We start from the raw sequence: 13,964 nt of genomic DNA on the forward strand, positions 1-13,964 counted from the left end.
TTTAATATTCTTGATTAAAGTCAGCCATAGGCTGGTTTTGCAATGACGTTCAATGCTAAAAAAATTTTAAATAATGGCAGTGTGCATTGTTAAAATTAGCGTTAACATCATTGAAACCATTTCTTGGCTGCCAGTGTGTGTGTGTGTGCATTGTTAAAACTTATTAGCATTGAAGCCATTTCTTGGCCGCCACCTTTGATTTCACAATTTTTTCACCCAGGCTTTTTATGGTCACACCATTTTTTCACAGCTTGACTGTTTTTCTGTGGATATAGTACATCAAAGTAGAGTACAGAATCTTACTGGAGTGGGAGTAAAACACATGGAGCTGGCTGTTCAACCAAGTAATTACAGAAGAAACTATATAGACCAGATTAGCTCAGATTAGCTTTTACTGACCCAGGAAAGCCTTTATAAGTTAGAAGCTCTGATATTCTAGACAGTACAATACTGTAAATTATGCAGTTTTTAAAGAAATGTAAAAGTGACTGTTCTACTAGAGTAATTAAGTTCGGCTATCTCAAATCTAATATTGTTGCAAGTATTGTCCAATGAAAGTGGTGTTTATGATACCACATGTAAAGATAATTGTGCCAATTAGTACATGTACATGATTGATATAACTGCATGAAGTGCATTGAACAAGTTAGTTAGGAAATCAGATTATGCTATTGTGCATGTACATCAATGTAACCATTAGATTCAGTAACATGTTCAACAGTACTATCATCAATAGTTACACCAGTATCTTCCACACCATCACTTAAGGTGTGTACAATATCAGAAAATGATGGTCTTTTGTCTGGTTCAGCATTCCATGTACTTTCTAACATCTTAAACCTGTGTAAAATGTAATATACTTCATCATGCATGTAGTATATTTGAGGCTACAACACACACACACACACACACACACACACTCACACACACACACGCACACTCACACTCACACACATACCAGGAGAATCTAAGAAGTTATAGATACATCACGTTCTAAGACAAAGTTAATAAAGAGAACCAAGATGAAGGCAAATTCTATACGCAGACAATATTAGCTAATCAGTTTTCCTGAAACTTGGAATGAGAATTGTAATGAATGGGTTCATGTTGCTTTTATAACACTGATGATAAGCACCAGATATTATAATTATATAGTCAGCCAGCCTTTCAGAATAAATTCAAAGAGCCACTATAGCTTAATACTTTGCTTACATGTGCATACGTAGATAAATGTACAGTCCATCCAAACACACTCAGCACACCGTACTCAATTATTAATTTTCCTTTCTATGTACACTCTTATATCCATATACAAAGGATATAGCTACCAAACATGTTCATAAACACATTTGAAAACCAGCATTTGTGTTGATCCATTATGATAACAAATTGTTGTCATTGCAGTTTATTCCCTGAACTGTAATACGTATATACATTGTTGACACACAACTACCGTAATTTGCTTTTTTTTCATTGTAAACTAATTTTCATATGTAAAATTCGTATAAAAATTTCTTGCACGGAAAGTTTTTATACAAATTGAACTACTCTAATAGAGCAGTCATTTATGTAAATCATACGAAAATATTTTTACATGAAAATTTTTATAATGAAATTTTTTTGCACAAAAATAAAGTGAATTACGGTAAGCTATGCATACTAGGCATTCTTTAAAGCAGTTTTTTTATCGTAACACAAATGTTATTTTTTAAGACCTGTAAATGGATAGAAAGGATTGAAAACAGGAAAAAATTTTGTTGCAGTCTAAACACATAATATGCACATACAGATCAGATGGACAGAGGTCAGGTTTATCTAGTCTTTCTCCAGTTTTCAATGTCTTGATCACTTCAGCATTATCCACACCAGGATACGGTATTCTACCAAGTGAGAAAATCTCCCAACAGGTGACTCCATATGACCACTGCAATGAACATTAACACACACATATATTCTTGTACACAAAGGGAGCAACTAATGGAGAGAGTGTCATGGATTAATTACACAGTTGTCTGTGATTGGTTGGTGGGTTGAATTAGATATATCTGATCCTGTTGGGTATAGTGCACATATAAGTAACTGTTATGTCATGCAATGCCCTGGAGTAGAAGGAGGTGCATTAAAAATTATAATTGTGTCCTTTACTAGGGTAGCACATTTGGCTACAGGGTGTCTACTTTTCCAATGTACTCTCTAGAGGCACCTAGAAATGTAGACAAAATAGCAGTCATATCTGATTATCTGCACCTAATTAGTTTGATCTTTTGGTAGAATATAACTACTACAGTGTAAACTGAATCTTCTGAAATTACAGCAAACATTTTGATGAATCCAATTAGCAATGATAAGATTGGCATTGCTAAGGCAAGTGTGTTAGGAAGTTTATGTATATGTATGTGTGTGTGTGAGTGAGTGTGTGTGTGTGTGTGTGTGTGTGTGTGTGTGTGTGTGTGTGTGTGTGTGTGTGTGTGTGTGTGTGTGTGTGTGTATGCGTGTGTGTGTGTATAATGTGTGTGTGTGTGTGTGTGTGTGTGTGTGTGTGTGTGTGTGTGTGTGTGTGTGTGTGTGTGTGTGTGAGTGTGTGTGTATAATGTGTGTATAATGTGTGTATAATGTGTGTGTGTATGTGTGTGTGTATGTGTGTGTGAGTGTGTGTATAATGTGTGCATAATGTGTGTGTGCACGTGTAATGCGAGCACAATGCAGCTAGTCAAGCACACCACATGTACATATTACACACACACACACACACACACACACACACACACACACACACACACACACACACACACACACACACACACACACACACACACACACACACACACACACACACACACACACACACACACACACACAAATACATGCATACACGCACGCACACACCATATCAGTCTTCTCATCAAAGTATCCATCCAGTAGTGACTCTAATGCCATCCATTTTACTGGTAATGTGGTATGTTTCTCTATTCTGTAATACTCAGTGCTGTATATGTCTCTAGTTAGGCCAAAATCTGCCACTCTGATCCTAAGGCTCTCATCAACCCTGTAGATACAGTAAAGTAGTCGGTTCATCAGATTGACATGTTAACTATTAATACTTGATGAAAAGTATAGAGGGTAGGGATGGTCCATAACTTATTATAGTTACATCATATGTTTTGTGGTAACCACAATATTAAACAGTGATGGTTGGAGGCCTAGCCCACTTGTCTGACTAGCAACTTTGAGTTGAGGTAAGTGTACAACCTCACAGCATCGGATTTACTAGCTGTAACTACTTTTAGTGGAGTAAGCACAAGTGTAACTTTCATGTATCAGTTAACTATTAGTAAAAGGTTAAAAATGTCAGATATCGGTTTTGCCTAAAAGTGGGAATCAGTACAACACTATATAAAGGGTGTGGCCTTCAAAAATCCTGGGTGAAAAACTTGTGAAATCAAAGGTGGCAGTCATGAAATGATAATAATGCACAAAGCCATAGTTAAAATTTATAATCATTAACATCATTGCAGCCATTTCATGACCACCACCTTTGATTTCACAAATTTTTCACCCAGGTTTTTTGAAGGACATGCTCTTTTATACAATTTTGCATGGGTGGCTGCACTGGCTGATAACTTTGGAGGTACGAAATTTAGCAGCAGTCTATTTACTGCTGTGCTATGTTTCCTTATATTTACATCCCATGTGTCTCCAATACTTTTTTTCTCTCTTGAATCATAGCATTATGAGCAAAGGTTGGCGATGGTGATCCAACAACACTCGTGATAAAATCTGGCAGGAAACTGTTTCTTGTGCTCTAAATGCTTTAACCATAGATCTCTCTATCTTCACCCACATAACTGCCAACCACTATTACCATTTAAAATAAAAATACATTTTTCTACTTAATGTATATTGTGCTCAAAATCAAAATCAGGTCCCATATACAGCCCTGGTATAGAGTAACACAGAAATTTATAAATTCTTCCCAGAAAACAAAACTTGTGCTTACATGCAATTCCTAGCTGCCAAATCACGATGTACGAATCTCCTTTCAGCGAGATATTCCATTCCTTTTGCAATGTTCAAACACATCATCTTTAGTATTCTTCCAGAAAGGTCCTAAATAATAATGCATAATCAATTTAGCATACATTTGGGGGTAGAATTCATACAAGACACACTTCAATGAAATTACAGCTAATAAAGTGCAGTTAACAAACCTACTACCTATGGAAGCCTATAAAAACTAGCTGAATCTTTTATGTATTGCACACAAATTGCATTTTATTATAGACTTTGGCTATTAGGCACACATTGTCAGTTATTAAGCACATATGTGACTGAATTTTGAAAAATCACCCATTTGAGTGCATTATTGATTCATAGAAAAATGGTTTTTAAATATATATAAGTAAAGCATTTTAACTTGCCAGCACTGGTATGCGTATGGATTTTTCATCAAAGATGGAGCAATCCATAACTCTTTATGAGCATCTGGTGGCCAAGGTAATCCTTGTATATTTACCCACCATTTTAGATAGATTTTTCACCACTAGTGTTGCTGCAACACAAGTTGTCAAAAGGGGTGTGGCAGGGTGGGAAAGATAAAGATAATTTACAAGGATGGTAATTGAAGGCACCAGACCACAAAACAGCCTGTCAGAGGCAGGAAATAGGCTGAAATCTCACAAAAGAGACATAATTATATCACACATTCAACTCCCTGTTCATCTGCCCAGAGTATTTGGACTCTCTATAGCACGTCCCTGATGTTCACAGGCCTGTACAAATGTCTGCATGGCATGATTATACAGGCCACCAGAGAACTGTCTATGAAAAGCAGATCTTACAGGTTGAAGGAAAGTTTGATGTGGAAATTGTTAGCCTAGCTGATAGTGCAGCAACTTTAAGTTGGTGTTATCTCAGTTTTGGCTGTTGCTCCCATATGGTTGATTTTGCTAAATCCAGTCACACATTGCCTGTTAAGAGCAGATGGTATGCTTGTGCTAGACATCTGTTTGTAAGTGCATATATGTGTAGTAGTTGCAATTGCTGCTGTAAACTGTGCTATGCAGAATGGCAGCAAAAGATCACCAGAACAGACCAGAAGTGTCACAGTACACTTGATGTTTTGCAAGACATATACAATTATTCGAACTAACACTGCCCACAACTACAAAGCTGCACTCGACTTTTAAGGATTGCTGTTTCCTTGACTGAAGTAAACTACATACTGCTCAAATGTCTTGTTGTCTTGCAAGAGTGCAAGTGATTAAAAGACCTGCTAATTAAAGGATGTAGCACCCATTTCACTTGTGAGTATTCACCCTGTTTTGTTTGGGATGAATACTCACAAGTGAAAAGTGTGCCACACCATTTGATTAGTGAGTTTTTTAGTTACTCGCACTCTCAAGAGACAATGTTACATTTGAGCGGTACTGTGTTTTGACTCAATACCAGTATATATAACCAAACTGTTTAAAAACCATAGTGGCATGAATACTGCTTTCCTAGTAGAAACTCCTTGTAGTCATTTATTAGCACATGTATAACAACCATAGTACATTTCACAAAAGTTATGCTGACAATTAGCTAAGTGCATTCACCTAATAGCAAGAGTCTACGATATTCCTTCCAGTTAACAACATATATGGATGTGGCATGCCGCATGAAGTTTCTTGGTTGCACAACCTATCATCATGTATGTTGCATTACCAAGAAAGACAGTATTTGTAACATCTTTAAACAGGCTATAGGACCAGGCATCCTATAAACCTTCAGAAAGTGTGTTGCAAAGCCATACTAATTGAAATTTTACAAAGTATCTGGTAAATATTGCTTGTGGTATCTTTAAGAGGTCCCTACCATTATACAACACATACAAAGACACACACATTCAAATACAATGTTATGTACCTTTGGGTATTCATGTGTGCTGTTTGGTGAGACACGATTCTCTTTTAAGAAAGTTTTCAAGTCTCCATTAGCCATAAAAGGAATGACTATTTTTAGTACATCCTCATCATCATAGTCAACACACACTCCCAGTAATGGTAACACATTATGATGATGGAAACCCTTCATTATGGCTGTCTCTGCTACCAAGTCCTTCATCCCATCCATACTGGTAGCTACACAAGTATACATGTATGTGCAATGTTGCTGGAATTACATTTGTAATTGTGCCGGCAAACTACATCCCATCATACAACAAATTATATCAGTAACACAATTAAATGTTTACATTAAGTGACCAGGCCTGCAAAAATAGGGCATGCGGGCACAAACCACACCCCATCACATGTCAGATCATATTTCAGTACCAGGATGAAATATCTGCATCCTGTATCCTTCATTATAAAGTGAATTAAAATTACTAAGTGCTGAAAAGTGCATGGAAATGCCAAAATGCCATTATAAGTTATTGAGTAATAAAAAATTGAAATAGTATAGGCATATTTTATGGGCCCACATGACTTATTTTTGCAGGCCCAGTCATATTTTTTTCTTATGCTGTATGTATGGTTTTTAAAAATATTTAATTGGCTTTGTATATATTGTTAATTGGCAGTGATTAATTTATATACTACAACACACAATAGTCAAGTGCTCAACTTTGTCAAATTTGTCGAATTTTGAATTTGATTGTCTTACTTACATTTGATAGTTTTAATAGCCACAGCCTTGACAATACCACTAGAAGTAACTAAATCTCCTTTGTGGACCACACCAAATGCTCCTGTTGGAGGATAATAATAACATAAGCATTATGCAGATGTGCAAAACTGTGGCAGGATAGTTATATACGTACCTTTTCCTAGGAAATCTGACTTAGTAACAACTTCTGCAGATAATAGAACTTCAGAAAATTTTTCCTTGACATATTGTAGGAACTGATCGATTTCTTGCTTGTTATCTCCAGGTGAAGCTTCTAGAAACAATCAAATCATCCAGTGGTCATGTTGCAATTAGTTAGAATATAGGGTATATTGAATTTTGTTACGTGAATCACTTAAATATTGCCAATCTTGAGAAATATATCTAGCAAGTTTGTTACATGTTGACAGCATGTATATAAGCTAAACAGTTCACTTTGAAATTTGTGAAGGCTCAAGGGGTTGTTGTTACTGTATAGAAACAGTGATGACAGGGTAGTACTGAAAATTCTAAGCCAACACAGTAAAAAAATAAATTATGACTGAGGTTATTGAATAATATTTACACTTCATATTATGCAATCATGTACATCTAATGGATATCAAACTGAAGCAAGGAGGTATGTAAAAACTAGAAAATTAATAATAATTTGACTGAAAATACCACAGTATTGTCACAACAATAAATGCTTCAGGATGGCTCACTTATAATGTTTATACCAACGGTATCCTGTAATTACTTTCGGTATTGCAATATATTGTGGCATTTCAATTATCACAATACTAAAACTACCATTCGGTGTGCATTAATACCTTATTCATATTTATGCACTTACATAATGCAGAAACAAAAGCTTTACTACAATACTGCATGGTATTTGGAAGAAGCATGGAACCTTAACTGTGTTGCTGACATTTTCTTAAATTTGTGTGCTATATTTAGTACACAAAGACATATTCTTCATAACCTAGTCTCTATGCAGTTAGAGAGTAAAAAACATAACTCATTAACTTCCAAACTTTCATCAACCAAAAGCCATCATCTTTAATGTCCCCCAGGTAACAAACAAAATTTATTAATTGCCTTTAGATATGATAATTGTAGAGCGTGTTGTGTGGAGTGAAGATACAGTATTTATAATGATATTATATTTTCTGTACAAGGAGCTGAAGGGATGTGCCTAGTGAGAGTGTCTTCTTGTTACAATGATGAACACTTTAGGCATTGATATCATAAAAGTATAATTTTATTTGAGAGCCCATGCATGCATGTGCGTGTTTGTGTACATGTGTATGTGTATTATTATGTACATGTGCATGAATGTGATAAATTTAATAAATTGTTACTTACCTGAAGTTGAAGGATCACTACGGGTAAGGGTTGGTACATATCTATAAGAAGTTGTATGTATATAAATTTCATCCCTAAAAGTGAACTCAACTATTATGGCAGTGAGTAACTAATTATTGGGATACTTATTTAATAGGTAACTATTAAGAATGTATCCTACTACATGCCACCTGTTATAAATTCAGTATGGCATTACTGTCAAAACAAAATGGCACCCCAACAATTAATCTTACACACTTTTACAAAAGAGTCTTAGTGCATGTCTGATGCCAAATCTAGTGTTAGAAATGTTAAATCTAGCTATAGCTATAGAAGCAAGAAAACCCTTCTAGAAGCATTAATATCAATCAACAACAGAGTCGCTGAATAAGAATACAAATCATAATGCTAAAATTCCTGTAGGAGTATACCCCAGGTAGAGCAGGTACAAATCCTAAAATATGTATATACACAGATTGAGATCCAATTTAAGTAAATTACACCTGTATACCAAAGTAGAGATTTCTCACATTTCTATAGTATAAAATCATGTCACTTGTTTCAGTACTCCCACTAGTGCTGTGCGATAATTGTGATAAATCGATTATCGCGAAAACTCATTATCGTGATAATCGAAATCGTGAAAATTCCATCATCATGATAATGATAAATTCCGGATATTACTGTAAACTACAAATGGCCAGGGATAATTCTCACAAATTGCTTTAGGTATAACTTTTAGTTTTAGTTAGCAGACAAGTCACACAATGATAAATGTATAGACATATAAGTATTAAATTTATATTCATATGTGTAAAAATTTATCGTGATAATCGTGATAATAAGATACATTATCGTGATATTAAAAATTATATTATCGCACACCCTGCCTAATTCCCACTTTATTCTTCCCTGCTTCATTTTTTAATTGGAATTACAGTGCTAGAAAGTAGGAAGAACAAGGAAATCAATTTGTACAGTGACTATACTAAAAATAAACTACTGGCGCTTGCATTCACAGCCATAAATTCCATTTGGATTAGTCTACAAAGTTGGAATTAAGCTTATAATGTTCACCATGGATTGGCAGACCAACTAAGGTATAGTTTTAGCCTTGCATTCACTTGTGCATAGGCGTATGAAGGTGGTTTTGTTAAACAAACTTTGTTTACGTTGACTGCTTCGTAAACAAACTCATGTGACACGCAAACCATTGGGGCTACAGAAATGAAACAAAGATTTTCGAACTCCCCATGAGTAAGATGGTGTATAGTTTAATCAGTAGGATACAGTGCATGTATTGAATATATCAGCTTCTGCAACATTGTTGTGATATTTAATCACAACTACATTTTTATACACAAGAATATAATACAGTAAGAATAATCATAATACCTTATATGTAGTAATACAGATTAATGCTAGGACAACTGTTGCATTGCGTTACTCAAGGATCATCATATTTAACTTCATAAACACAGTTTCTCTCAAAACAAGAGGCATTCATACACACATAATATATTCATATTCAACTATACTTCAACAACCTTAGTCCTTGGTCTATAGAGCAACTATCAGTAGAATCCTTATACATTACAGGTATGTGACTCCTCTTCCTCTTTACCACCATTACAAATATTACTAGTATTATTATTGCTATGATGATGATGATGATGACAACTCCTACAACTATTCCAGCAATAACACCAGCACTGATAGAATTATCGGCTGAAAGAATAAACATTATGTAATATGTAGACCATTATTTGTGTAAAGGGGATTTATATACAGAGGTATGGAGAGCTCTTTGTCACAAAGTGCTACAGCTACTTGGCAATTTTTAGAAGCAGTTTAAAAACAAGTTGTAATAGAAAAGATGTTTTAAAAAGGAAAATAATACAGCACACCATATATTACTCTATGGGAATCAACCCTACATTTAAGACACCTGTTCTAACAACAGGATTGGCACTAAATTTACAGTGACACTTAAATAAATGTAGTATAAATTTTCTTATAGCCATGAACCAATGACTTACAATAAACTGTGAAAAACACATAAAGGTTTGTAAAACATTCAGGGTATGGTCACAGCATTTTTGAGCTAGAATCATGATGATTGATACATACAAAAAATGAACAATTGTCATAATAGACAGACAATAGTTTCCCATATAAAGGTATACAAATATCCGTCCTAAAACACCCAAGCTGCATGAAATAGGAATGCAGCCTTTAAAAAACGCTTTAAAAGTTGTGAAATCAAATGTGCCGGATAGCCAAATAAGACAAAGGAAGACAAAATTAAACTTTCAGTGAAGCATGCCCAAAAAATTGCTGAACTAATTTATCTCAAATTTAGTATGAAAGGTGTCCCAAAATGTCAAAATGGGACTTTCTACATATGCACAACAAAGTTATGGATGCACGTGAAGTTTACTTAAAGCAAGTGTACAAATGTTTGTGTTTCAGTATGTCGAATACATAATAAGTAAATGATATGTTCTCACACATGTACAAGATGCACATGCACACACACATGCATACACCACACATATGTGCACTTACACAAATCTACATGTGTACATTTTTATATAAAGAACTGTGTGTAGGAGGATGAAAGCAAAAATCTGTTCTATAATAGCCATACAAAACACAACAGTTCTATATTGGGCATATATAGAACACTCACAGTTCTATATATGGTAGTTATAGAACTGCGCATAACATGTGCACACCAGTGTGTGCCAAGACCTATCTGCAGGCTAATAGTCTGCTTTGAGTGAACAATTACCCAGTACAACCAGTAAACCAAGCCAGTTTAGGCTACTATTCCACACTGTGTTGGATGACCAGTTAACCCAACCACTAAGACTAGAACCACTGGAAGACATACTTGAAGTTTTTGATGATGATTGTTTGTGATAATAGCAGCAGAGAAAGTTCTTGCAATATGTTGTGCACATAAACAGACAAGTCCTAGAATATACCATGGAAATATTAGGTACCACAATCGAAAACTTTTAGCCATTAAGAAGACGGACTAGACTCATCCAAGTCCAGAACAACAATAATGCAGGCACAACACAGGTGCAACACAGGTGCAACACAGGTGCAACACAGGTGCAATACCTATTCTACTGATGATAAGACTACTCCATGAGTTTCTAATTGTTTTATGCATCTTGTAAATACCTCAAGTTGATGGTTTATTACAACAGTTAAAGCATTGCCTGGGCTCATGCTATATCTCAAATATAGCACTCAAAGAGTGGTCTCAAAATGAAATATCGCATGAGGTGAAGGCGAGTGCAATGTTTGTCTCTTGCCCATTCTTTTTCATGCCATATTTGAAGCACAGAACTCGTGGCAGTGCTTTAACTATTACATACATACATATACGTAGATGAGAAAGCATTAATGATTTATTACGACTCTAATACAAATATATTATACAACATGTAATAATAATTAATAATACATTCATACCTGCATTGTTGCTTGAAGTTAGAACTAGAAAATCAAATTGCAAACAATAATTATACGCATTTTCAGTATACAACACCATTCTGCATGTTAAAAATTGTATGCAGTACAAGAACTGCTTTAAAAAGTATGCCAAAAGAAAATTTAGATACTGTGGTGGCTACCCAATCATTTTGAATTTCAGGTTTGTATTACGTTATGTATGATGTTTGGATAATTGATATTCCACTGTAATTATACAGAAATGCAACTATGTGATGGATTCTGAGTACACTTATATATGCATATCTATGCAGTGTGGCTTACCAAAAGATATACAATCAACACTAGAGTTACTAAAATATGACGATGGAAAGTTGTAATAGCTCTGTGGATCATAACAGCCAAACTGAATAAGATGATTCAAATGCTGAAAATGTATAGTATCATTAATGAATGATAGATTAGCACAGCTATCAGCAATATTTTGGTCAATTTCTGGACACAGTTCAAGACATACTGGAGTAACTGTTCCTGTGTCAGGATTACAAGCTGGTTGAGAGAGTATACAGTCAAGTAGTCTGAGGATCCCTAAACAATCATGATCTGCTCCTATCTCTTCTCCTAACCGATCAAACTCATCAGTTACTTTATCTCTTTCATTAATAAGTTCAGAACCAGTTAAGGCAAAGTGGGTATATGACAGTGATGGGTGACATCTAGTACTTTCTATTGATTCACAGCTGGATATGTAATAATATTAATTAAACATTATTATACATTTATTATTTTACTTACTTTAATGGGAAAGGCACAGGGAGAGTTTCTAGAAAATTAAATCAAAGATGTAAACATATTTTCTTTGTATATACATAGAGAAATTTACTAACCTTCAATTGATATGCATTCTTCTGCCACTACCATAGGCGTCTCAGGTGTTCGAGATGTCCTTTCACAATCAGCTTCAGGCTCAGGAAAGTTATTATTTTCTAACCGATTACTAGCCAGTGACAGTATATCTGAACAGTTTTGATTGTTGACCAATAAGCCACAACTACTTGTGCATGTGTAGGATACCACACCAGTTGTCAGGCTACACACGGGGTAGTAGAAGTAACACAAATAATTTAATGCATAGTCCACACATCCAGAATCATTATGCGTAGTAGAGAGTTCCGTTTCAAGATCATCTATTGTCATTCGTAATTCACTTCTGAACGTGTCATTAAAAAATCCGTTATCCCCACCATAAAACTGTAGACACACTCTAGGTAATCCAGTGCCAGAATCAGCCCTCTCACACCTACACAATGGTACCATTTGTTACTCATGTATATAGTAAATGCTGCTCTAAGAAAGACAAGGCTACGAATCAACAAATCTGAAGGTAAAAAGTCATGCATATTGTCATTATTGTTATATAAATTTCACAATTGAATAAATATTTAAAATAGTGTAGACACAAGAAGGTCAAGTCACACTGGGTCTAGGGGATTCTTCCCTGAGAGTTTATTTGCAAAGTCTGTTAAGTTTAATCCTTCTCACAGGTCCTTAGTGATACTGCACTTTGGTATAATTATGAGTAGTGGACAAGTATTACTCAGTAATGGCAAACAATATGAGCATCACCAAAAACAACAGTAGTGTTAATGTAGTAGTTTGACAGTTGCATAAATATTATCAATGGTAATAGCTGAGACTGGGTAACTATGGTCTGGATATCACTAAAAGGAAGAGAAGCTATACTAGTGTGGATTACAAACAATATGTTTGGCCCTACATAGCAAGAGATAAAATTATTCAATTATCACATCAAGCCAGTAATCAAATTAATGGTAGCTATACTGTTTCATTGAAGTTATACGACTGGTACATTAATTACACAAACACAATTACTATACATAGCTACTATGTTTTCACAAGTAGGAATCAAATGCTCATCTCACATGCAGCTACATAGTTAAGTGCACACAGACAAGGACTTTTGAACACCTTCCTGTGAGCTTGTATCCACTCAAAAACAGCCAAGCTGTAAAAAAAGAGTGCGGCCCTCAAAAGCCTGGGTGAAAAAAGTTGTGAAATCAAAGGTGGTGGCCAAGAAATGGCTGCAATGATGTTAATGCTAATATATTTTAACAATGCACACAGCCATTATTAAAAATTTTTAGCATTAACATTATTGCAACCATTTCTTGGCCGCCACCTTTAATTTCACAACTTTTTTCACTCAGGCTTTTGAGGGCTGCACTCTTTTTTTACAGCTTGGCTGTTTTTGAGTGGATTTCACTTCTTTTTGTATTTTCAAAAACCAAATCCTGCACCTTTTTACTGGGATATGATTTCCAGGCTGTTGTGTCACAAGTTTTGCTAGCATATAGCACTTATTGTGATGATTATGATGATGATGATAATTGGCGCGAGTCGGTCATATATATTAGTCTGCTTGCAGACCGCCTGGGGGCAAAACTAAGTTAATACTATACAAATATACCACTGATCAATACGAAAATGGCTCTGATTTGATG

The 13,964-nt window shown here is 35.1% G+C and overlaps 2 protein-coding genes across 2 annotated transcripts; both read right to left on the reverse strand.

The window, feature by feature from the left end:
• Nucleotides 1–568: 568 nt before the first annotated feature.
• LOC136260768 (tyrosine-protein kinase receptor TYRO3-like) lies at nt 569–11,482 on the reverse strand. Its single transcript, XM_066054626.1, has 10 exons — nt 11,464–11,482; nt 9,522–9,702; nt 7,996–8,036; nt 6,800–6,919; nt 6,647–6,727; nt 5,905–6,119; nt 3,998–4,107; nt 2,887–3,046; nt 1,788–1,924; nt 569–840 (listed from the first exon to the last, which is right to left on the reverse strand). Exons 2-10 carry the CDS (start codon nt 9,602–9,604, stop codon nt 669–671), a joined length of 1,119 nt encoding a protein of 372 aa, XP_065910698.1. The 5' UTR covers nt 9,605–9,702; nt 11,464–11,482; the 3' UTR covers nt 569–668.
• LOC136261174 (uncharacterized) lies at nt 10,796–12,639 on the reverse strand. Its single transcript, XM_066055147.1, has 4 exons — nt 12,330–12,639; nt 12,238–12,265; nt 11,767–12,182; nt 10,796–10,953 (listed from the first exon to the last, which is right to left on the reverse strand). Exons 1-4 carry the CDS (start codon nt 12,637–12,639, stop codon nt 10,796–10,798), a joined length of 912 nt encoding a protein of 303 aa, XP_065911219.1.
• Nucleotides 12,640–13,964: the final 1,325 nt, after the last annotated feature.

The sequence above is a fragment of the Dysidea avara genome, chromosome 7 (genome assembly GCF_963678975.1).
Source record: "Dysidea avara chromosome 7, odDysAvar1.4, whole genome shotgun sequence".
Classification (NCBI taxonomy): domain Eukaryota; kingdom Metazoa; phylum Porifera; class Demospongiae; order Dictyoceratida; family Dysideidae; genus Dysidea; species Dysidea avara.